General features: G+C 45.7%; 2 protein-coding genes across 2 annotated transcripts in view; one reads left to right on the top strand and one right to left on the bottom strand.

The window, feature by feature from the left end:
* mlh3 (mutL homolog 3 (E. coli)) overlaps positions 1–6,154 on the top strand; it is a 28,076-nt gene extending 21,922 nt beyond the window's left edge. Inside the window, exons 10-13 of the mRNA XM_072567827.1 lie at positions 187–210; positions 728–806; positions 2,244–2,395; positions 5,686–6,154. Of these exons, the coding sequence (XP_072423928.1) occupies positions 187–210; positions 728–806; positions 2,244–2,395; positions 5,686–5,757 (327 nt within the window). The 3' untranslated portion in view covers positions 5,758–6,154. The remainder of the gene's footprint in view (positions 1–186; positions 211–727; positions 807–2,243; positions 2,396–5,685) is intronic.
* eif2b2 (eukaryotic translation initiation factor 2B, subunit 2 beta) lies at positions 5,648–20,829 on the bottom strand. Its single transcript, XM_072567952.1, has 8 exons — positions 20,645–20,829; positions 18,990–19,110; positions 16,388–16,533; positions 15,898–16,061; positions 14,076–14,171; positions 13,695–13,832; positions 11,687–11,753; positions 5,648–6,912 (listed from the first exon to the last, which is right to left on the bottom strand). Exons 1-8 carry the CDS (start codon positions 20,793–20,795, stop codon positions 6,755–6,757), a joined length of 1,041 nt encoding a protein of 346 aa, XP_072424053.1. The 5' UTR covers positions 20,796–20,829; the 3' UTR covers positions 5,648–6,754.
* Between the last annotated feature and the right edge of the window lie 5,090 nt (positions 20,830–25,919).

The raw sequence follows: 25,919 nt of genomic DNA, 5'->3' as shown, positions 1-25,919 counted from the left end.
TGAGGGAGGTGTCTCAATGATGAGGAAGGTTTGCCACAGCACTAATGACCCACCATTGTCTGACCCACCATTGTCTAACTCCCTCCCGCCCCATATCTAATGTCCCCAGTTTCTAACATTCCCTGTCATTACTGTGAATTCCCTTTTCTCTGAACCAGCTTTCTCATGGTGTTTTCACATTTGCAGGAGTTCCTTCAGGAACAGATTGAGGTGAGTGCTCAAACTCTGAGGTTATCAAGGGACAACATGTGATCCTCAATAATGAATTTTGCGGAGAGGGGGTGTGTTTTGGAGAGTGGGTGGCCACCGAGCATATGGTCAGAGGAGTAAGAGTCTGGGGAGATGGAGGGAGCCCAGCTCCTTTGTTTGAGGATGTAGTGCACCCAGGAGGGTGTGGGTGGGTCCAGGGAAAGGGAAGACCCATGTTGTAGATGACTAGAGATGGAGGCGTAAATACCGGGAGTAAGGTTGGTGGTGATGTCTGTGAGTCCCAGATTGTCAGGATAAGTCCTAGGTCAGCATGGGGCAAGGGAGTGAATCCAGGGAGAGGGAGAGTCCCAGGTTGAGGGGATGGTGGTTGTATGCAATTAAGGGAGGAATTGGTGGGTAAGTCCGAGGTTGTGGGATTGCCAGCCAGTTCTGAAAGAGGGTCAGTTTGTATTTTTAAGTCTCCCAGTGTTCATTTACTGACAGTAAACCTATTGACTGTACTCCACCCATGCTACAGATGTTTCAGTCAACAGGAGGATTCCAAGGTGTGCTGTCACGGACAGTGCTGAAGGTGCTGTCCTCACAGGCCTGTCGTGGTGAGTTTAAACAGATGTGGAACAGTCTATTGTGAGAAATGGAGCAGCAGAAACTGATGTTGAAACAGACTTGTGCTGGTATTCCTGCTCCAATGAGCCTCATCTTACCTTTTGTGCAGGTTTCGGTTCATTAATATGTAAATCCCAGGACTTCTTTAAGTCATATTCTCGTGATAACTTAAGGTTTTATTAAAAAAAAGTGACATCTCAGCTCAGACAATGCATTAAAGGTGAGAGTTTGTTTGTATCCCAATCTTGAGTCAGACTGATTCTGTTTCCAAACTAGGAATTTATAAAATATTACTTGGATTGACTGCCTGCAGATTGTGTGCTTTTTGAGCAAAGTAGAATGTATCTGCATCCAGACCTCAACCTGAGCTACAAATTTTCTCAAAACTTGCTAGTGTCCATGGATTACAGGCCAGGTGGATTAGCCATGGGAAGTGTAGGGTTACAAGGATACGGTAGGGGGAGTGGTTTTGAGTGGGATGTTGTTCAGAGGGCTGGTGTGGATTTGATCAGCCGAATGGCCTGCTTCTACACTTCCCATGGAATTCAATTCAAATGGAAAAGATGTAGTTCATTCTGAAACTAGAGCCTTAAATACAAACAAGGGCAATTCTAAAGATTTGAGGAGGAAGTTGTTTGGAGAAATATATTAAAAGACTTGAAGGGAGATAGACCTGTATTTAAATAATTAATGCCTGGTTTTCAAAAAACAACTTCCCTTCAGGCAAAAATACCCAACAAGATATGCAAGAGAGAATCATGGCTGATATTAAAGATTAATATTAGATCAAAGACACTGGCTTAATAAAGTTGTTAAAAAATGATAATTCAGCAAAGGAAGACCAAGAAACTGATAAAGAGAATAGAATATGAATGTGAAATGGCAAGAAACAAAAAATGGATTGTAAAAGCTTCCATAGATGTGTAAATAGGAAAACACTAACATAGACAAATTTGGCTTCATTACTGAGGAAGAGTCACTGGACCAGAAATGTTCATTCTGATTTTTCTTCACAGATGTTGCCAGACCTGCTGAGCTTTTCCATTACAGGCAGGGACAGGAATGCTTATAATGGGAAGTTGCTGAGAAGCTGCAGTATTTCCTGAGCCTGCCTGTTCCTTTCCAAGTCTCCACTTCTACCTTAAGACTTTTTTTTCATCTAGGGTACTTGTTACTCTGTGTTCCTTCAGGCTGGAGCACATGGCAAGCTCCTTCTGCACTGTTTACATTTTCCACGGAGGGAATTCTTTTTACTTTCACTGACGTGTTCAGTGCAATGATGGTGTCTTTTTATTTATTTACTTTATTTTGAAGTGCCTCTGAGATCTGCAATGAGGAGCAGTTTATCTCTTTAGTGTGAACACTCCCTGTTGACAGATCTGAGGCTCCACATTCCTGTCTAACTGTGGTCTGTCACATATTGACAGGTGCTGTGAAATTTGGTGATGGACTCAATGTGGAAGAATGTAGAAGCCTGATGGACTCACTGGCTGGCTGCGACCTGCCCTTTCAATGTGCTCATGGAAGACCCTCCATACTACCCCTGGTAGATCTGGATCATCTAGGGATGGAAAAAGAGGTAGGACATCTCTGGATTCTACTTTCAATACTCTACACATATAAGCAAAACATAGAGTGGAGTTGTAACATCCATGAGCTTTAACATTTATCGCTCACTACCACCTCCAGCCATTCCCCCTCCCCACCATCAGCACACAGTGATAGTGGTGTAGTCCCCCTCTAAGCCACACACCATCCTGACTTAGAGTTACTTTGCCATGCCTTCACTGTCATGGATAAGTACTGGAACTCAAAATCTCCCTAACAGCACCTTTGTTGCTTGAACTACACCAGTGCAAGAAGGCTCATGTACACCTTCCCAAAGGGAATGGTGTGTTGGCAATATGTGCTGGCCTAGCCATTAGCTCTAGTAATGCTGTTCTAACCAGGACCTCCAGTAGTTCAAGAAGGCAGCTCACCATCGCCCTTTCCAGGTCAGTACATGCTAGCCCAGGCAGTGACACCCACATCTCCTTTGAAAGACTAATGAATACATGGCAAACCTTTTCCTTATACAATTGACATCAACAGATGACTTAGCTTCTCGCCTTTGTGTTATTAAATTGGTTTACTGTATATGCGCTGTGTGTTCTTTATATTTATGTACACAGTGTGGGTTAAATATATTATAGTAAAGGGGGCAGAAGACAAAAAGGTTTGAAATATTTTTGAGACAACAAATTATGTACATTATATAACACAAAGCAGCAAAATAAAATATTGTACTGAGTGGCTAGAAACTTCCAGGGGTGGATAAGGTGAAGAGATGGGGAGTGAGAGAGACCATGTGCTCTCTCAGTATTGCCATTGGATGGTGCAGCACTCCCTTTATTTCACATTGTAGTACTGCAAACAGAACTTCACAACTATCAATGAAGCACTGCTTTTTAATTGACCAGAAGGCAGTGCAGCCTCAGACTGCGCAGCACTGGATCAGTATTTAACCTGTGCAGAGATCCCTTAGTATGACTCCTGTGACAGTAACTAACTATACAGTACTCTCATTGACATAATGTACTACTCCTTTAGATGAGGCCCTCAAACAATGTTTTCTAACAATATTTTCTCAATCCTGGCCTTCTGACTGTGTTATACTCCACAATACTGCCCTTCCATCAGTTTTACATTTAACATAAGACGTCTATTCTGGCCTTCCTACAGAGGAATTTATATCTACAAAAGAACTTCAGTCAATGGGTCCCTCAATCATACTGCAGTAAGCTAGCTGTAGTTTATCGTGATTGGCTGGTGTTCACCATTAAATCAAAATAGTAAAGATAGACTGACTAAATGAGCTACATGATTCAGTGAAGGATGTCTTTTTTTAAGTTATTGGTTCACGGGATGAGTGTGCGACTGGCTAGGCAGCACTTATTGCCCAACCCTAATTGTCTGGACGTAGTTAAGAGTTAATCACATGGCTGTGGGTCTGGAGTCACATGTAGGCCAGACCAGATAAGGATGACCATTTCCTTACCTAAAGTACATTAGTGAAAGTGATCAAATCTCTAACAGATTCTCATGTTTTCTCTTTTAGTGATATTAGGCTAATTGCCAAGAGTTCCGATTATCCCTCTACCCTTTTCAGTGATTTGTGTCTGTATATAAGAACACTCAATTACAGTGGTCTGTTAGTAAAAACAAAAAAAAATGCTAGAGAAACTCAGCAGGGTAGGTAGCTTCTGTGAACAGAGAAACAATGTTAATGTTCTGAAAGGTGAAAATGTGATGGACTTTATTCTGCAACTAAAGGTGGCAGGACCAAGTGGGACAGAAAGGAAAGTCAGGGAAGGTTAGATGACGAAGGAGATTAGAGATCCTAGAAGTCAGACAGCAAAACACAAAGAAACTAGTAATGGTGATACAGAAGAGATCAAGGTCCACTGTAGGTGTAGTTAATAGAAAATAGGTCAGCTGTGCTGTAAGCAAAACCAAGAAAACCAAACACTGGGACACAGAGCAAGGAGGGGGAGGCATAAGGGAAAATCAATAGTTGACAAATTCAGTGTTCCTATCATAATTCTGTGAGGGAGGGAGAAGGGATGAGGAAATGAGTTGGAAAAGGGTGGGAACTCTGTTCACCTCAGTGAGATGTGGGGAAGGAATCCTCAAGAGAAAAGGAAGATGTCAAAAACATGATTGTGAAAGGTAGCATCATTGGAACACAGGGAGAACATAGAACAATACAGTAGAGAACAGGCCCTTCAGCCCTCGATGTTGCACTGACCTGTGAATTAATCCAAGCCCACCCCTCTACACTATCCCATCATCATCCATATGCTTATCCAAGGATTGTTTAAATCTCCCTAATGTGGCTGAGTTAACTACATTGGCAGGTAGGGCATTCCACACCCTTACCACTCTGAGTAAAGAACCTGCCTCTGACATTTGCCTTAAATCTATCACCCCTCAATTTGTAGTTATGCCCCCTTGTACAAGCTGATGTCATTATCCTAGGAAAAAGACTCTCACTGTCTACCCTATCTAATCCTCTAATCATCTTGTATGTCTCTATCAAATCCCCTCTTAGCCTTCTTCTTTCCAATGAGGACAGTCCCAAGTCTCTCAGCCTTTCCACATAAGACCTTCCCTCTAGAGCAGGCCACATCCTGGTAATTCTCCTCTGCACCTTTTCCAGTGCTTCTACATCCTTCCTGTAATGGAGCGACCAGAACTGTACACAATATTGATTGAATGGCGGAGTGGACTCGATGGGCCGAATGGCCTTACTTCCACTCCTATGTCTTATGGTCAATATTCCAAGTATGGCCACACCAGTGTTTTGTATAGTTGCAGCAAGACATCACGGCTCCGGAACTCAATCCCTCTACCAATAAAACCTAACACACCATATGCCTTCTTAACAGCACTATCAACCTGGGTGGCAACTTTCAGGGATCTATGTACATGGACACCAAGATCCCTCAGCACACCACACTATCAAGCATCTTTCCATTGACCCAGTATTCTGCCTTCCTGTTATTTTTCCCAAAGTGAATCACTTCACATTTATCTGCATTGAACTCATTTGCCACCCCTCAGCCCATTCTGCAGTTTATCCAAGTCCCCCTGTAGCCTCTTCCATACTGTCCACCACTCCACCAACATTAGTGTCATTAATGAAATGGAGTTTTTACTATCAGCAAAGTTTGGTTTAGTTGTGGAGTCAGTGGGTTTGTTCTGAGATTAGTCAGTGCATACTGGTCTGTTTCTTATTCATTGATTATATTCCACAAATAAAAACCACTCAATTCTTTTGATTATAACCATCTAAAGATTGAATCAATTTCCATTTATTCTGATCCATAGGTTCATCACAGACCAAATTTACAGAAACTGCACCAGTTGTGTGAAGCCTGGTTCAACAGTGGAAGTATTTAATTGGCCGTGGCAACAGTCCAGACGTCTGTGGGTGGAATTTTTACCTGAAGCTCTTTGTAATGACCAATGCTTGCACCATCACTTAATCATTGCCTCCAGTTTCCTGGTGGTACCTGATGTGAATTGGATAAAGTGCTGTCTCCTCACAGTTGGCACTATGCGTCTTCTGCCTGATAGACTGTATGGGAAGGAGCAGTGTAGTCCATATGGGCAGTTAACATCAGGCTTTGCCATCTGCAAAAGCATGAACTATGGCCACTCACACTTTCAATGGTACTTAGGAGCAGGACTCCCCTTTGTGCCCAGGAACTGTCAGCTGCTGTCACAGCAAGCCATTGTTTTATGCACGTTCCATTATTACTACTTATTTATTGAATAAATAATTTGTTAATATAAAGGAGTAAGTTGCCATTCAGCTGGTTTATCCCAAATATTATACAGCAGTGCACTTTGTGATGTGTTTTCATATGTTCTCACTTTCTCTCTGGCCTCCATTCTCCACCTTGTTTTCTCTAATGTTTCAGTGAAGCTCAACGACCAGGACCTCAGCCAATCTGGTCTTAACACTGAGTTTAACAATTTCAGCTTGTAATCACTGTCCCTAGTTTCTTCACTTACTTTGGTTCCTCTTCTCATTTTACTTGTTGATTCTGTCCCAGACCCACCTTTTATTTCTTTACTTGTCTCATTGTCCTTAGGGAAAAGTTCAATCAGAAAGCCCTCTTGTTCTTGTACTTGCTTAAACCTATTCTATTTCTATATTTTCTCAGTTCCAATCAAGAGTCAGTAATCTGAAACACAAACTCTGTTTTCCTATTAATAGCATTTTCTGTCTCACCTTGGCCTGTCTATTAACTGCACTGATGGATGAGGCAGAAGCTCACTTCCTGCTTCTGTGGGGGTAATGTGCATGTATCTGGCTGTGGAGTGGTCTGTGATATGGAGGGCTTACTCTCTGATTAAATAGAAACAGACATTCTCTCTGAGTTTTATTAAATCAGAGGTGATGGTCATCAGGATTGTAGAGTTCACTCATCAGTCGGTAAATGTAGGAGGGTGCATTTCCTCCAACGTTGGAAATGAACAGAGTGATGAGCTCTGGCGGAACATAATCGAACACAGGGCAGTGAACACTCACTTTACACAGAATCTCACCTGTAAGAAACAAACAACAATTGAACTGTCACCAAAGTAGTGTTTTGGGTGGGAGAAAAGTAACAGACACACTCCAGGTAGAAAGGCAAGAGAAAGCCTGGAGGAGAAATGGGATGACAGCCAAGGTTCAATGTTTAATATCATTCAGAACTGCTCAGATAGTGAAGCAGAAAGATCAGTGTTAGCAGTGCTAGACTGAGACGTTGCAAGCAATCCTTGCATAAGGGGTACCTGACAATGACCATCTGCAACAAGAGAAAATCTAATAGTGTTACCATCACTAAATCCCCCACTATCAACATCCTGAGAGTGACTGTTGACAAGAAACTGAACTGGTCTAGCCTTATAAATACAGTAGTTACAAGAGCAGGTCAGAGATTGTCACTTTTGTAGTGGGTAACCGATCTGTTTGATCATCTGGCTGGTCCGATGGTAGTGGGTTATCGTTGATATTTGCTTACAAAGACAGTTACAGATCTAAAGTCCACTATCAGGTGTGTGGTCTAGGTATGTATGAATTAGATGTCACTGGACCAACAGTTATTGCCCATCCCATCTACTGGAAGGTAGTAGTGCCTTCTTGAACTGCTGCCGTCCATGTTCTGTAGGTAGACACACAATGCTGTTCAGGAGAGAATTCCAGGATTCTGACTCCGTGACAGTAAAGGAAGGTGAAGTATTTCTCAGTCAGGATGACAAATAGCCTGGAGGGAAACTTATAGGACGTGAAGCTACCATGTATCTGCTGCTGGATGTCGGTTAGCTCGCTGAGCTGGAAGGCTTGTTTTCAGACGTTTTGTCACCATCCTAGGTGACATCATCAGTGAGCCTCTGGGTGAAGCTTCAGCTGAAAACCTACATCCACAACCTCAAATTGAGCTACAAATCTTTTCAAAACTCTTAATCTATCTGCTGCCTTTGTCGTTCTAGATGGTAGTGGTCATGGATTGTTTGATGTGAATGTTACTTGTCAGCCGTAGGGATACCCCAATGAAGTGCTTTTGCCCGAAACGTCGATTTTCCTGCTCCTCGGATGCTGCCTGAACTGCTGTGCTTTTCTAGCACCACTAATCCAGAATCTAGTTTCTAGCATCTGCAGTCATTATTTTTACCTACTTGTCAGCCAGAGCCTGGATATTAGATTAGATTAGATTAGATTAGATTACTTACAGTGTGGAGACAGGCCCTTCGGCCCAACAAGTCCACACCGCCCCGCCGAAGCGCAACCCACCCATACCCCGACATTTACCCCTCACCTAACACTACGGGCAATTTAGCATGGCCAATTTACCTGACCTGCACATTTTTGGACTGTGGGAGGAACCGGAGCACCCGGAGGAAACCCACGCAGACACGGGGAGAACGTGCAAACTCCACACAGTTAATCGCCTGAGGCGGGAATTGAACCCGGATCTCTGGCGCTGTGAGGCAGATCTTGCATTTGAACATGGAGAGCTTCAGTATTTGAGGAGTGTTGAATGGTGCTGAAATTGCCAGCAATCATCAGCAAACATTCCCACTTCTGACATTATGATGGATGGGAAGTCATTGATGAAACAGCTGAAGATCGCTGGGCTAGGATACCTAAGAAATGTCCTGGAGCTGAGATGCTGACCTCCAACAACCACAACCATCTTTCTATGTGCCAGTGGAGAGTTTGACCCCGATACCCACTGATTCCAGTTTTGCTAGGGCTTCTTGATGCCACACTCAAGTCAAATGCAGCTTTGATATCAAGGACTGTCCCTCTCACCTCTGGAATCCAGCTCTATAGTCCACATTTGATCCAAGGCTGTAATGAGGTCAGGAGCTGAGTGGCCCTGGGGGAACCCAGACTGGGCGTCACTGAGCAGTTATAACTGAGCAGATGCTGCTTGATAGCACTGTTGATGACACCTTCCATCACTTTATTGATGATCAAGAAGAGACTGATGGAGCAGTAATTAACTGGGTTGGATTTGTCCTTTTTTTTTCTGGGCAATTTTCCACATTGTCAGGTAGATGCCAGTGTTGCAACTGTACTGCAAGAGTTTGGGGGAGCAGCAAGGTCTGGAGCACTTTCTAAGTCCTTTATTTCAATCACCCAGAAGGATAAAAGCAGCAGATATGAAAACATCACCATCCATGAGTTTCCCTCCAAACCACACACCATCCTGACTTGGAAATATACCACCTTCAGTGTCACTGGGTCAAAATCCTGGAACTCCCTCTCGCTAATGGCATTACAAGTGTACCTACAAATGGATTGCATGGTTTAAGAAGGCAGCTCACTACTACCTTCTCAAGGGACAACTAGAGATGGGCAATAATTGCTAACAGAGTCAGTAACACTCACATCCCATGAATGACAGCAGAATGGATGGAGAAACTTTTCCCTGTGTAGTGAACAAGTCATGTTTGTAGATTATCTGATCTTTCCTTGCTGTTTTGTAACCAATACCCTGTTCCTGCATTAAGTCAGGGACCCCTTTTGACATAATAAAAATAGAAATTGCTGTAAAAGCTCAGCTGATCTGATAGCATTTGTGAAGACGTCTCTCCACAGATGCTGCCAGACCTACTGAGCTTTTCCACAATTTCTGTTTTTGTTTTGATTTCCAGCATCTGCAGTTCTTTCAGTTTTTACATTTTTTGACAGTGTTCCATGATGGTAAAAGGCAGTGACACCAGTTATGTACACTAACTGAGTTCTTTCAGAAGGTGACAAGACAAGTGGTTGAAGGTAAAGCAGTTGATGTGGTGTATATGGCCTTCAGTATGGCATTTGAAAAGGTTCCACATGGCTGGCTGTTGCACAAAATATGGAGTTTTGGGATTGAAGATGATTTAGTGGTTTGGATCAGAAATTGGCTAGCTGAAAGAAGACAGAAGGTGGTGGTTGATGGGAAATGTTCATCCTGGAGTTCATTTATCAGTGGTGTACCACAAGGATCTGTTTTGGGGCCACTGCTGTTTGTCTTATTTATAAGTGACCTGGATGTGGGTATAGAAGGATGGGTTAGTAAATTTGCAGATGATACTAAGGTAGACAGAGTTGTGGACAATGCCAAAGGATGTCATGGGCTATAGAGAGACATAGATAAGACGCAGAACTGGGCTGAGAAGTGACAAATGCGGAAAAGTGTGAGGTAGTTCACTTCGGAAGAAGTAACAGGAATGTAGAGTACTGGGCTAATGGTAAAATTCTTGGCAGTGTAGGTGAACAGAGAGATCTCTGTAACGAGGTGCATAAATCCCTGGAAGATGCTACCCAGGTTGACGGGGTTGTTAAGAAGGCCTATTGTGTGTTGGAGTTTACTGGCAGGGGGATTGAGTTTCGGGGCCACAAGGTCATGCTTCAGCTGTACAAGACACTGGTAAGGCCACACCTGGAGTATTGCGTACAATTCTAGTCACTGCATTTTAGGAAGTAATGTGGAAGCTTTGGAAAGGGTTCAGAGGAGATTTACTAGGATATCACCTGGTATGGATGGAAGTTCTTACGAGGAAAGGCTAAGGGAACTGAGGCTGTTTTCGTTGGAGAGAAGAAGGTTTAGCGGTGGCTTAATCAAGACATCTAAGATAATCAGAGGGTTAGATAGGGTGGACAGTGAGTGCTTCCTTGGATGGTGAAGGCTAACACAATGGGACATGGCTTTAAATTGAGGGGTGCTAGATTTAGGACAGATATTAGAGGTAGTTTCTTCACTCAGAGTAGTAGGGGTGTGGAATGGCCTGCCTGCAACGGTAGTAGACTTGCCGACGTTAAGGGCATTTAAATGGGCATTGGACATACGTATGGAGTCATAGTCATAGAAATGTACAGCATGGAAACAGACCAACCTATCCATGCCGACCAGATATCCTAACCCAAACTAGTCCCATCTGCCAGTGCCCACCCATATCTCTCCAAACCTTTCCTATTCATATACCCATCCAAATGCCTCTTAAATGTTGCAATTGTACCAGCTTCCACTACTTCCTCTGGAAGCTCATTCCATACACGTACCACCCTCTGCGTGAAAAAGTTGCCCCGTAGGTTTCTTTAATATCTTTCCTCTCTCACCCTAAACCTATGCCCTCCAGTTCTGGACTCCCAGACCCCAGGGAAAAAAACTTTGCCTCTTTACCCTATCCACGCCACTCATAATTTTGTAAACCTCTACAAAGGTCACCCCTCAACTTCCAATGGATAATAATGGAACAGTGTAGGTTAGATGGGCATCAAGTTAATTTCACAGGTTTGCACAACATTGAGGGCCAAAGGGCCTGTACTGCACAGTAATATTATTTGATCTACAAGAGTATTGATGGCTGGCATCAGGGAAGTTATATTTGCACAAAGGACAAGAGGGCCCAGATAGTGCCATCTCCAGTAAGAAGCCTATGGCTATAAAGGCTACGTGTCTCTAAAACAATTTTAAAAACTAATAATGCTTTCAACTATTTCAGTACCTCAGTTTGATGTCACTGTAGGACACAAAGACACCAGACCTGTACAAATACAGCTTTACCAAAGCCTCAAAAGACTGAAAAATCTCTTGTTTCTGTCCCACCTACCCTACCATCTCACTAACAGAAACAAAGAAACGTATTGTAGAATCTGGTGTAGCAGATCCTCATTTCAAATCACACAAGTACAGCAAGGAGGCACTGATGCCAGTCACTTATCAGGCACCAGCTGCAGACTGGTGTGAATAGATTGACAGCTCCCTCACACACAACCAACTCGTCCCTACATGGAGAAGAACACAGTGTACTGCCCGATGCTGAAGCTGTGACCAGGGTTACCTACCTTCTGTGAAAGGAAGCACTTCCTGCGGTGAAACAAACTTATTAAATGTGTTCTCCTCATTAGGAAACTGCAAAACAAAGAAACAGATGAACAAAAACACATTAAGCAGCAAAATAAACCAGGCAACTGCCCATACTCTGTCATGGACTGAGAGTTCAGACAATTATGCAGTTTAATGTGGATAAATGTATGGTTATCCACTTTGGTGGCAAGAACAGGAAGGCAGATTACTACCTCAATGGAATCAATTTAGGTAAAGGGGCAGTACAGAGCAATCTGGATGTTCTTGTACACCAGTCATTGAAGGTAAGTATGCAGGTACAGCAGGTAGTGAAGAAGGCTAATAGCATGCTGGCCTTCATAACAAGAGGAATTGAGTATAGAAGCAAAGAGGTTCTTCTGCAGCTCTACAGGGCCCTAGTGAGACCACACCTGGAGTACTGTGTGCAATTCTGGTCTCCAAATGAGGAAAGACATTCTGGCTATTGAGGGAGTGCAGCATAGATTCACATGGTCAATTCCTGGAATGGCGGGATTACCTTACACTGAAAGACTGAAGCGACTGGGCTTGTATACCCTTGAGTTTAGAAGACAGAGGGGATCTGATTGAGACATATAAGATTATGAAAGGATTGGACACTCTGGCAGCAGGAAACATGTTTCCGCTGATGGGTGAGTGCCGAACCAGAGGACACAGCTTAAAACTACGGGGTAGACCATTTAGGACAGAGATGAAGAGAAACTTCTTCACCCAGAGAGTGGTGGGTGTGTGGAATGCTCTGCCCCAGAGGGCAGTGGAGGCCCAGTCTCTGGATTCATTTAAGAAAGCATTAGATAGAGCTCTCAAAGATAGTGGAATCAAGGGTTATGGAGATAAGGCAGGAAGAGGATACTGATTAGGAATGATCAGCCATGATCATATTGAATGGCGGTGCAGGCTCGAAGGGCTGAATGGCCTACTCCTACACCTATTGTCTAATTTCACATTTTCATCAATAATTCAAGGGGCCTATTGACTCAATTTGGGGAGCAACAGTTTCCAGTGCTGGATGTGGAGAAGGAGTTCATTCAACTGCTCTGGGAACTAGAGAGCCTGGAAATCAAACACTGTCCAACTTTTACAAGCTGAGGATACAGAATGGGATACTTTCTCAACAACACAAGGACAGAGACAGAATGGGGATAACTCCTTCTACACTTTAACTGACAGAAAAAATACATGTGAGAAAAAACAAATGCTGATAGTTTTTAGAAAAAAATGAGGTTAGATAAAGAATCATAGAATCCCTAGTGTGGAAGCAGGCCCTTCAGCCCAAGAAGTCCACACGACCCTCAAACAGTAACCCTTCCAGACCCATTCCCCTACTACTCTATATCTACCCCTAACTAATGCATCTAACCCATTATAAAGTTCGAACTGCACTGGTTCATCAAACGCTCCTCGGATAGGGAAGAGCTTTTGTCCAAAATGTCGATTTTTCTGCTCCTCGGATGCTGCCTGACCTGCTGTGCTTTTTCAGCATCTGCAGTCCTCACTTTTGCCAGGGATAGTACAGTCAGAGCTGGAGAAGGACAGTCCTTTTTAGTAACCTCAGCTGATGCGGAAATTGAACCCGTGCTGATGACATTACCTGGCATCACAAATCAGCTGTCCAGTTAACTGACATTCACAAGGGTGTAGGGGAACACTCATTTAAGACTGAAATGTGAAGGAATTTCTTCTCCCAGAGAGTAGTAAATGTCTTGAATTCTCCACCCACAGAGCTATGGAGGCTAGATCACTGAACACAGTTATAGAAGAGGCAGATACATTTTAGAAACAGAGGAATTAAAGACTATGAGGAGCTGGCATCAGAGTGAAGGCCTGAGGCAGGTTAGCCAAGATCTTAGAGAAAGACAGGGATGAATGGCCAACACCTGCTCCTATTTTTGATGTTGTTATGAAATTCAAGTTCTTTCTTTTGTCAAATTGTTAACAAGATGTTTAGAATTGGAGCAGAGTACCTACCTGTGGACACAGCTTAAACATGGCAGCACAGACGATGACTGGTGTGGAGTGGTGCCTGGCTGCAAGGGCGAGTGTATGAGCCCCATTCACAGCTCGTAGTCCCCCATTAGCAAGAATGGTCTTTGTGCCAATGATCACCTACCAAAACAGTAAGGGTGAGACCAGCAGTGTATCCCCACACCACATCACAGCCTGCCTCCGGCACATACACAGCCTGCACCTTCAGAGAAACAGACTATCCCCAAACCTCCCCTCAGACGTGCATTCCCCTCCCACCAACCCACTCATACACACTGTATCAGAGGGAAATGAGAGAGCAAGAACCCACACCCAACCTCTGGCTCAGCCTAGTCCCTGCACAATACGGCGGGGGAATATCACCTTGTTAACACGGGACATCACAGCAAAGATGGCTGCGTCAGTGATGACGGTCGTCTCAATCCCAGCTGCAGACAGAGCAAGTGACATCTCGTGACCCTGCAAACAGAAACAGTCAGAGCACTGCACAGGAATGGGGGTTCGAGTGAAACGGGGAAGGGTGGACAACAGGACAGGCGAGAGAGGAGAGGAGGTACAACACAGGGAGGGAACAGGGGACTCACAGATACCAAAAACAGGAGTAAGCCATTCAGCCCTTTGAGCCTGCTCCACCAGTCAGTATGACCAAAGCTGATCATCCAACACAGTCCCCATTCCTGTTTTCTACCCCATACCTTTAATCCCTTTAGCCCGCAGAATATCAGACTACTTCTTGAAAATATTCAATGTTTTGGTCTCAACCGTTTTCTATGGCAGAGAATTCCACAGGCTCACCATTCATTGAAGAAATTTCTCTTCGTCTCATTCCTAAATGGCTTACCCTGTACCCATAAAACTATGGCATCTGCTTCTGGACTTCCTCACCATTGGGAACAAAGTCAGAAGTCATTTGATATCAGGTCTTAGTCCAACAAGTTCATTTAAAATCAAAAGCTTTCGGAGATCTATTTCTTTGTCAGATGAAGTCCCATTGGGAACATTCATCCTGTGTTTACTCTGCATTCCCTCAATTGCCAGTACGTCCATCTTCAAATAAGGAGACCAAAACTACACACAATATTCCAGGTGTGGTCTCACCAAGGCCCTGTACAATTGCAGCAAGACATTCCTGCTCCTGTATTCAAATCCTCTCACAATGAAGGCCAACATACCATTCGCCTTCTTTACCACCTGCTGCACCTGCATGCTTGCCTTCAGTGAGTTGTGTATGAGAACTCCCAGGTCTTGTTGCACTTCTCCCTTTCCCAATTTATTGCCGTTCAGTTAATAATCTGCCTTCCTGTTTTTATTCCTGTGGGTGGCACAGTGGTTAGCACTGCTGCCTCACAGCGCCAGAGACCCGGGTTCAATTCCAGCCTCAGGCGACTGACTGTGTGGAGTTTGCACATTCTCCCCGTGTCTGCGTGGGTTTCCTCCGGGTGCTCCAGGTTCCTCCCACAGTCCAAAAACGTGCAGGTTAGGCAAATTGGCCATGCTAAATTGCCCGTAGTGTTAGGTGCAGGGGTAAATGTAGGGGAATGGGTCTGGGTGGGTGCGCTCGGCAGGTCGGTGTGGACTTGTTGGGCCGAAGGGCCTGTTTCAACACTAAGTAATCTAATCTAATCTAAAAAAAACTACATTTGGCCACTCATTCAGCATGTCCAAATCACACTGCAACATCTCTGCATCCACCTTAGAGATCATCCTCCCACCAAGCTTATGAGGTTTGCAAACCTGGAGATATTAGATTTAGCTCCCTCATCTAAATTGTTAAATGTTTATTGTGAATAGCTGGGGTCCAGCACTGATCCCTGCAGTATCCCATTCGTCACTAGCTACCACTTGAAAAAAGACTGTTTATTCCTACTCTTTGTTTCCTGTCTGCCAGCCAGTTTTCTATCCATATCAATAAACCAACCCCAATCCCCAGCCCTTTAATTCTGCATGCTTCTCTCTTACGTGGGACTTTGTCAACAGCTGTCTGAACATCGAAATCATCTACTAAAAAGAATCCCAGTGGATTTGTTAAGCATAATTTCCCTTTCAGAAAGGGAGACAGCCTCAACATTGGGAACAATGCTGTTAATAAATAAGATCTTTCTGTCATTCTCTCTCAGCTCCCCACTGTCCCAGGTTCCATAAAGGATAGAGATTCCTCTCTCAGGCCAGACGTGTACTCACTGACCTGACAGTAGGGAGCACATTCTGCGACAATAACATGGAAGCTGCGTTTTCGAGCTGCATCTTTAAGAAACGCTTCAACAGTTGGGGAGCGCCCCAATGTCATGATGACCTCATTGGAATGGATGTGTTCCAGGGCCTGCATTGCGATGTTATCCATCGTACCCTCTGTCAAACAACAGGTGAGCCATGAACATACAGCCCCAGTGCCAAATAAACACCTCTTCTTGTCACAGTAACAGTTTCTCCAGCCTGACCACTCAGATTTTTTCCCTGCATGACCCCCACATCCCACGGTTCCTCCTTTGCCACCCATTCAGAAAGGTTTCATCCCCCACTCCCAGTCTGCACCCCACAACCTGAGCCTCTAACTTCCAACTATCGCTCCATCCAGCTTCCTCCACACTCAGCCTGTATTCCCACCTTCAGCCTGTGCCCCACCCCCGGCATACCCAACTCCCAGCCTGCACCCCCAACCCCAGCACAAAACGTACCAAGCTCCACGAGAAGTTCGTTGATGACTTCGATGACATTGGTTTTGAGGGGTGTGAAGCTCACACTGAAATCCTCACTCTGACTGCCCGAAGTTAGCAGCTTGTGCAATGAATCCTGGTCCGTCTCCTCACTGCAGCCTCGAAGCCTGAAAAATCACTTCCAGGTTAACACTGTACGATGCACACAGCAGGACCTGTTCTGTTTGATGTAAACCCTCTCTCATTCTCATTCCATCTTCAGTAAGAATCAACATGAGGTGAAACATTGATGGTATAGGGGGCCCCTGATTTACAAACATTTGATGTATGAACACACATACTTACAAATCTGATCCCGTAAATGGTTGTAGTTTTTAAACATATGAACATGTTACAAACATAGTTACAAACAGCCCCTTGCTATTGTCCTGCATTGTGCTCCAACTTATGAACAAATCATCTCGCGAATGGACTCCGGAACGGAACTCATTCGGAAAGTGGGAATGACCTGGAAATGGATTGGGTCGAACTACCATGATTAGTAGAGGTGTAGCATCACTTCTTTCCTTTTATACTTCGTGCCTCTATTTATAAACACAAGGATCCTATAAACTTCTTAACAACTGTTCCAGCCGAAAGAAAAGATCGACACCCTGGCCAACATCTCTGTCTTAGGCTTGCTGCTGTACTCCAGTGAAACAAGCTGGAAGAACAGAACCACATTTTCCGCTGGGGAATCCTGCAGACTCCTGGACTCAATATCAAGTTCAATAACTTTTGGGCCTGAGAACCTTTCCCCATGTCCTTACCCCAACCCCAACACTAGGCCTTGTTATCACATGGTAAAAACAAGGACTGCAGATGCTGGAAACCAGAGTTTAGATCAGAGTGGTGCTGGAAAAGCACAGCAGGTCAGGCAGCATCCAAGGAGCAGGAAAATCAATGTTTTGGGCAAAAGCCCTTCCTCAGGAATACAGGCAGAGAGCCTGAAGGGTGGAGAGATAAATGAGAGGAGGGTGGGGTGGGAAGACAGTAGCAAAGAGTATAATGGGTGAGTGGGGGTGGGATGAAGGTGATAGGTCAGAGAGCAGGGTGGAGTGGATAGGTGGAAAGGAGGATAGGCAGGTAAGACAAGTCATGGGGACAGTGCTGAACTGGGGTGAGGTGGGGGAAGGAGAAATGAGGAAACTGGTGAAGTCCACATCCTGCCCACTGCCACGATGTTTCAGCTACTCGTGCTTTACCGCTTGTTACACACAACTCATTGTTAGCCCCTAACAGTCCACATTAACCGCTAGTCATTCTCCTGGGCTGACCCTTATCCTCTCCTTTGTCCAAGTGTTCTCTCTCTTTGGGCTTTATTTCTACCTATCGCTTTCACCTTAACCCTCCCTGGACCTGATCTTCTGCATAAAAACAACTTTCTCCAGGCTACCATCAGTTCTGAGGAAGCGTCACTCGACCCGAAACATCAACTCTGATTTCTCTCCATGGATGCTGCCAGACCTGCTGACCTTTTCCAGCAATTTCTGTTATTGTGGGCTGTTTTAACTTGGTTAGAGACAAAAAAAAACCTGCAGATGCTGGAATCCAAAGTAGACAAGCAGGAGGCGAGAAAAACTCAGCAAGCCAGGCAGCATCGGGAGATGGAGAAGTCGACATTTCAGGTGGAACTCTTCTTCAGGACTGGTTCCATCCGAAACTTCTGATGCTGCCTGGCTTGCTGTGTTTTTCAAGCCTCCTGCTTGTCTACTATTTATTTTAAAACTTGTCTGGCCACCTTCAGAAACTCAAACACATAAACTCTGAGATCCCTCTGCTCCTGTAATGTCTCCAAAGTTGCACCATTGAGTCTGTATGTTTCTTCTACCGAAATGCATTACTCTGCATTGATTGAAATGCATCTGCCAGGTGTCCGCCCATTTGGCCAACTTGTCAATGTCTCTCTGAAGTCATTCAGTATCATCCTCCCAATTCACCATTTGGCCGGTATCTTGGGTCCAGGTCGATGTGTTTGTTGATAGAAACAAACACATCGTTACCTGGACCCAATACACTGGCCACTGCAACGGATAGCTGGAACTGACAACCGGAAGCGGCAGGTACAAATCACTATAAATGCCGGAGGAAAGATCACAGAAGCGCTTCACAGGAGGCTCCCAAGCACTGAGGATGTCACCTAGACAGGGGACGAAACGTCTGCAACACAAATTCCCAGCTCGGCGAACAGAACCACAACAATTTGCTAACCAACCTGTCATGGCACTGTCTCACCATATTAATGGTTTCCTTTTCCTCAGAGGCTGCTTGACATGCTGACTATTTCCAGCAATTCCTGGTTTTAATTTCATACTTGCAGCATCTAATATTACACCCAGGGGGGTAAAAACAATGACTGCAGATGCTGGAAACCAGATTCTGGATTAGTGGTGCTGGAAGAGCACAGCAGTTCAGGCAGCATCCAAGTAGCTTCGAAATCGACGTTTCAGGCAAAAGCCCTTCATCAGGAATAAAGGCAGAGAGCCTGAAGCGTGGAGAGAGGGGCCCATTACACCCAGGGGCCCAGGTGTAGTCAACCACCCTGTACCTTCCCGGCTTAGTCAAAGAAACTCACTGCTCTCACCGACTGTATTCCTCTCGGATGATCTTCATCACTCGCCGAACAATGTTCCCCACACTGGTCTCCGAGGGATGAGCTGCAATCATCCTCCGTCCTTCAGTTCGGATCAAATTCAGCAACTCCCCTAAAGGAGAAAAAATCAGCACATTGAATAGAATCTGTACAGAGTGGAACTAGGGCTGAAAATGTGTTGCTGGAAAAGCGCAGCAGGTCAGGCAGCATCCGAGGAGCAAGAGAATCAATGTTTCAGGCATGAGCCCTCCAGAATGGAAACAGGCCATTCAGCCCAACATGTCCACACTGATCCTCCGAACAGTAACCCACCCAGACCCATTCCCCACCCTATTACTCTACATTTACCTCCTGACTAATGCACCTAACCTACACATCTCTGTATACTATGGACAATTTAGCATGGTCAATTCACCTAACCTGCACATCTTTGGATTGTGGGAGGAAACCAGAGCACCCGGAGGAAACCCACGTAGACACGGGGAGAATGTGCAAACTGCACACGGACATTCGCCTCAGGCTGAAATCAAATCCGGGTCCCTGGCGCTGTGAGGCAGCAGTGCTCACTACTGAACCACCGATCTGCCCATAACAGGGATGAACAACTGGGCTGTGGGGTAAATACCCAGGTGAAATACCTGGGGTGAGGGAATTAAATACCCAGACTCTAGTGGGGTGGTGGCTGCAGGAGGATAAATGCCAGACCCAGGGAGTGATTGGGGGGGGGGGGTAAATCAAAAACAGCAATCTAGGTTTGTTCAGTGTATTGCATCAGTGTATGACACTATGACCTTTTACTATAAATTCTGTGTCCTATGATCCTGCTCCACGAGTGACCTGACAAAGGAGCAGTGCTCTGAAAGCTAGTACTTCGGTATAGCCTGGTGTGATGTGATTTTTAACTTTGTCCACCCAGTTATCTCTGTATCATGACAGACCCAGGGGGTGATGGGGGGGGGGGGTAAATATCCAGACACAGGGACTAATAGACAATAAGTACCCAGACCGAAAGTGGGGGGGTGGGGGGGGGGGTAAATACCAGACCCAAGTGGATGATCGGGGTTAAATAACCAGACCCAAAGGGTGAGTGGGGGTAAATGGTAAATATCTGATTAGTGTTGCTGGAAGAGACAGCAGTTCAGGCAGCATCCAAGTAGCTTCGAAATCGACGTTTCGGGCAAAAGCCCTTCATCAGGAATACAGGTGATTGGGGGACAAATACCCCAGACACAGGGGGTGATTGGGGGACAAATACCCCAGACCCAGGGGGTGATTGGGGTAATTACCCCAGACCCAGGGGGTGATTGGGGGGCAAATACCCCAGACCCAGGGGGTGATTGGGGGACAAATACCCCAGACCCAGGGGGTGATTGGGGTAATTACCCCAGACCCAGGGGGTGATTGGGGTAATTACCCCAGACCCAGGGGGTGATTGGGGGGTAATTACCCCAGACCCAGGGGGTGATTGGGGTAATTACCCCAGACCCAGGGGGTGATTGGGGGACAAATACCCCAGACCCAGGGGGTGATTGGGGGGTAATTACCCCAGACCCAGGGGGTGATTGGGGGGTAATTACCCCAGACCCAGGGGGTGATTGGGGTAATTACCCCAGACCCAGGGGTATATTCTCCCTCTTCCCCAATACCTGCGTTGTTCCACCGGCTGTGAGCCACGATCTGCCGCAGGAGGCCCGCAGTTCCGGCCGCAACCTCCCCGGAGCGGCGTAGCTCCCCCCGGGACAACTGGCCGAGGAAAGCGGAGACCCGCTCGGACACATCGGGCTGGGTGGTCGGCATGGCGGAACTCAAATACAACCCGGGGGGAAGAGAACAACCGGCGGACCGACCGGAACCGGAAACTACCGGTCAGCGGACCGGCCGGAACCGGAAACTACCTTCCGGTGGTCAGCGGACCGGGCGCCATGTTGGTGAGGGAAGGCGATCGCGTCCCCCCCCCCCCTTGAGCCATCCCCCTCCCCTCCCCTCCCCCCCCCCGCCATCCCCCTCCCCTCCCCTCCCCCCCCCGCCATCCCCCTCCCCTCCCCTCCCCCCCCCGCCATCCCCCTCCCCTCCCCTCCCCCCCCCGCCATCCCCCTCCCTCCTTGAGCCATCACCCTCCCCTCCCCCCCTCCCCCTCCCCTCCCCCCCCAGCCACCCCCTCCCCACCCCCATGTCCTCTTGGCCAATTAACTGTTGTTCTCCCCTCACCCTGAGGGGTGAGATGTTGGAAACTGGTGTAAAGTTTGTGAAAGGTGTGGGTATTGTACTGAGTTATGGGGTTAGTCTGAGCATGAAGGAATATTGGGAGGTAGAAGAGCAACTGGGATGTCAGGACATGAATGTTCAGCTTGCTCCAAAAAACATGTTGGTGTGCCTTTAAAAGGCCACCTGCTCTCCCTCTCGTTGCTGTAAATTACTCTGAATCATTCTGTTGTGCCCAGGAGTGGGCTAGTGTGGATATTGTCCAGGTTTTGCTTAATTTGGACTAGACTACTGGAGGAATTGTAAATGGTGCTGAACACCTCCACTTCTGACCAAATGGTGGAGCTGAAGATGGCTGGGCCTAGGACACTACCCTGAGGCACTCCTGCACAGATGGCATACGGTTCAGTCCTTGGTCCCAACTATTTACAATCTACATTAATTTCTTGGATGCAGGGATAGAATATACTATTGCCAAATTTGCAGATGACCCTAAAATATGTGGAAAAGTATATTAAAGTAAGGAATTTACAAATGGATTACAGTGAATGGCTGAATGGGCCAAAATTTGGCAGATGGATTTTAACGTAGGTAAGATCAGAAGAATGAGAACTCTGAATGGAGAAAAACGTCAAAAGGAAAACTTCACAAAGGATTTGGATGCCATTGGGCATGAGATGCAGAAAATTAGTATGTAGGTATAGCAGGTAATAAAAACGACAAGTGGAATTGGCCTCAAACCTCCAGGGCCCTGGGTTCAATTCCAGTTTCAGATGACTGTGTGAAGTGAGCACTTTCTTCCCATGTCTGCATGGGTTTTTGCCAGTGTTCTGGTTTCCTTCCACAGTACAAGGATGTACAGGTTAGGTGGATTGACCATGCTAAATTGCTAATAGTGTCCAGGGATGTGAAAGCTGTGTGGATTAGCCATGGGAAGTGCAGGGTTATGGGGATAAGATCTGTATCGATGCAAACCTGATAGGCTGAATGGCTCTTTCCACACAAGGGATTCTGTAATTCTTTGTTTCCCCATGTGCGGTAAGGCATCAGGCATAGATTTCTCAAAGGAATTGCATAAAGGGTTGTAAATTTGGTTGTAAATGAATGCAATGGATGCTGATACATTAAATAAATTTAAGGAGAAGATAGACAGATTTTTAATTAATGACAGACTATGGGGAATGTGCAGGAAATTGGAGTTGAAACCAAGATGTGATCTGACATGATCATATTAAATGGCAGAGCAAGCTGGAGGGCCTGAATTGTTTGCTGCTGTCCCTTGTTTATTATGTCCTGGACTTATGGTAATTAACCTCGATCCACTATGATTGCTGTACTTTTTGCTGGTGCTTTTTCCGTTCACATAATGTGGACATTGTTGGCTATCTGTTATTGCCCAGATGGCATTCTCCTTCCCAAAAGGATATTAGATGGGTTTTCCCTGCAGTAGTCATCATCAGACTCCACATTCCAGAATTTTATTGAATTCAAACTCCACCATTATCTGTCATGTGATTCAAACCTGAGTCCCCAGAACCTGACCTGGGTCTCTGAACTAATACTGGATTAGTGGTGCTGGAAGAGCACAGCAGTTCAGGCAGCATCCAACGAGCAGCGAAATCGACGTTTCGGGCAAAAGCCCTTGATGAAGGGCTTTTGCCCGAAACGTCGATTTCGCTGCTCGTTGGATGCTGCCTGAACTGCTGTGCTCTTCCAGCACCACTAATCCAGTATTTGGTTTTCAGCATCTGCAGTCATTGTTTTTACCCTCTGAACTAATATATATAGTGATGATATCATTAGGTCATCACCTCCCTCAGCAATAGATATTTATCATTAAGCACTTTGTGAAAAATTAGAAGCTATGGAACAATTTGAACATTTGAGTTAAGCAAAGTTTCATCAAGGAGTAAGGATGTTTGCTGTAAACCACCTGTTGTTTGTAGAAAAAAACACTTTTTTTGGAGCAAGCAGCCAAACTTTCAAACAGACGAGATGGGGTGTATTGCCTTAATTACTGTTAAACCTCACTTTGAAACAGCCAGGGGTCCTGGTTTGAATTCAGTTTTACAGATCCAGGAGGCAGCCTAAAGAAGACATCCTGGAAGCTGCAAATCTCTCCTGAAACCCTTTTCTCAGTTCAGGTTCTTGGAAATCTGATAGAGTTTCCCAAATCCAGTAATCTGACTATTTCATGAAACCTGAAATGCCAGACTATGACCATAATCCGAAGCCTCAAAACAAAGTTGATTGAAATCAGAACTGGGCATTGCCATCAATCTACAAGTGTCAGAAAGTCAGCTTCGTCAACAGGAAACCTAGTGGACGTGAGGACTTATCGCATTCTATCATGTGTTTCCAGACCCTTTACTGACGAGATTTTTTTTAATTCCTTTGCCTTTTTCTTAAACACACTGCCTCTGCAAAAATTTATCATTAGTGTTTGACAATTGCTGCAAGAGTAGGTTTTAGATAATGTACAGAATTATTTTATTTTATTTTAATGAAGCCTGGTGGACAACTATTTTATTCTGGATAGTGGCGCAAAAGAGAAGCAGTTTGCAATTTTGGTACTTATATTTATTTTTGTCCATTCATAGTGAAGTGGCTGGGTGACACTAGGCACACGGACTCACAAGATGGCCACTGAGCCATAAGTTGGCCTCTTGACACACAAGATGGCTGCCAGACCACAATATGGAGAGAGACAGCAGAGCAAACACAGACACTGCCTGGGACCACCAGAATGCCAGCACAATGCACTCACAACCTAGTTGATTAGTTTAAGGCGAGTGAGGGAGAAAATAACATGAGTAGTGTATATTGCCTGCCAAAGTATCTGGAACCAACACCTTTGATAGAAATGCTAACTGTTTGGTCTGGACTCAATACAGAGTGCTATTGGCCAGGGCTGCAGTAATCGTCCTTCTCAGGCAGCACGATTAGCATCCATTACTATAGCAACAGTCTTTGTGCAGGCATTGAAACTGACAACGACCACACTGAAATTAACAAAGGCTGTGCTGGAACTGACAATGACTGCACCCAAACTATTAACAAACCTGCAATGTTTACAATAAACAAACTATATTACAAAGACAAGAACCTTATCACTGACCTGTTACAAAACGCATAAAGGAGTCTTGACATATGCTCCGGCTTGAGAGAAGACTCGCAGCTGACCACTGTACTGTTGGTATTCTTTCTCTCGCTGGAGCTCCTTTTACAATAAAAGGAAATCTGTCATTGAACCCTGATTCTGATTCAGAGGCTGGTGATTTTCCCCACAACAATGCCGTATAGGTATTGCTGACTGGGCCAGCATTTATTGCCCATTCCCAATGATGGGGCCCTGGGGAGTGTTATCGATCAGAGAGACTTAGGGGTTCAGGTACATAGTTCCTTGAAAACGGAATCATAGGTAGACGGTGGCAAAGAAGGTGTTTGGCTTGTTTGCCTTCATCCCTTCACCTGACGAATGAGCAGCACTCCAAAAGCTTATGATTCTGAATAAAACTGTTGGACTATAACCTGGTGTCATGTGACTGACTTTGTCTACCCCAGTCCAATATTGACACCACCCACCCACATCTTCCAACCTCATAGTCCGGGAACCCCGCACTGCCCGGTTCTACCTCCTTCCCAAGATCCACAAGCCTGACCACCCTGGCCGACCCATTGTCTCAGCATGCTCCTGCCCCACTGAACTCATCTCTACCTACCTCGATACTGTCCTATCCCCCCTAGTCCAGGAACTCCCCACATACGTTCGAGACACCACCCACGCCCTCCACCTCCTCCAAGACTTCCGTTTCCCCGGCCCCCAACGCCTTATCTTCACCATGGATATCCAATCCCTCTACACCTCCATTCGCCATGACCAGGGCCTCCAAGCCCTCCGTTTTTTCCTCTCCAGACGTCCCCAACAGTACCCTTCCACTGACACTCTCATTCATTTGGCCGAACTGGTCCTCACCCTTAACAATTTCTCCTTTGAATCCTCCCACTTCCTCCAGACCATGGGCACATGTATGGGCCCCAGCTATGCCTGTCTCTTTGTTGGCTATGTAGAACAGTTGATCTTCCATAATTACACCGGCACCACTCCCCACCTCTTCATTGATGACTGCATTGGCGCCACCTCGTGCTCCCGCGAGGAGGTTGAGCAATTCATCAACTTCACCAACACATTCCACCCTGACCTTAAATTTGCCTGGACTATCTCTGACACCTCGCTCCCCTTCCTGGACCTCTCCATCTCCATTAGTGACGACCGACTTGACACTGACATTTTTTACAAACCCACCGACTCCCATAGCTACCTGGATTACACCTCTTCCCACCCTATCTCTTGCAAAAATGCCATCCCATATTCCCAATTTCTCCGCCTCCGCCGTATCTGCTCCCAGGAGGACCAGTTCCACCATAGAACACACCAGATGGCCTCCTTCTTTAGAGACCGCAATTTCCCTTCCCACGTGGTTAAAGATGCCCTCCAACGCATCTCGTCCACATCCCGCACCTCCGCCCTCAGACCTCACCCCTCCAACCGTAACAAGGACAGAACGCCCCTGGTGCTCACCTTTCACCCTACAAACCTTCGCATAAACCAAATCATCCACCGACATTTCCGCCACCTCCAAAAAGACCCCACCACCAGGGATATATATTCCCTCCCCACCCCTTTCCGCCTTCTGCAAAGACCATTCCCTCCGTGAC

Source organism: Chiloscyllium punctatum, chromosome 4 (genome assembly GCF_047496795.1).
Source record: "Chiloscyllium punctatum isolate Juve2018m chromosome 4, sChiPun1.3, whole genome shotgun sequence".
Lineage (NCBI taxonomy): Eukaryota > Metazoa > Chordata > Chondrichthyes > Orectolobiformes > Hemiscylliidae > Chiloscyllium > Chiloscyllium punctatum.
Note: the sequence above shows the minus strand (reverse complement) of the source record. Positions and strands in the feature narration are given on the sequence as shown.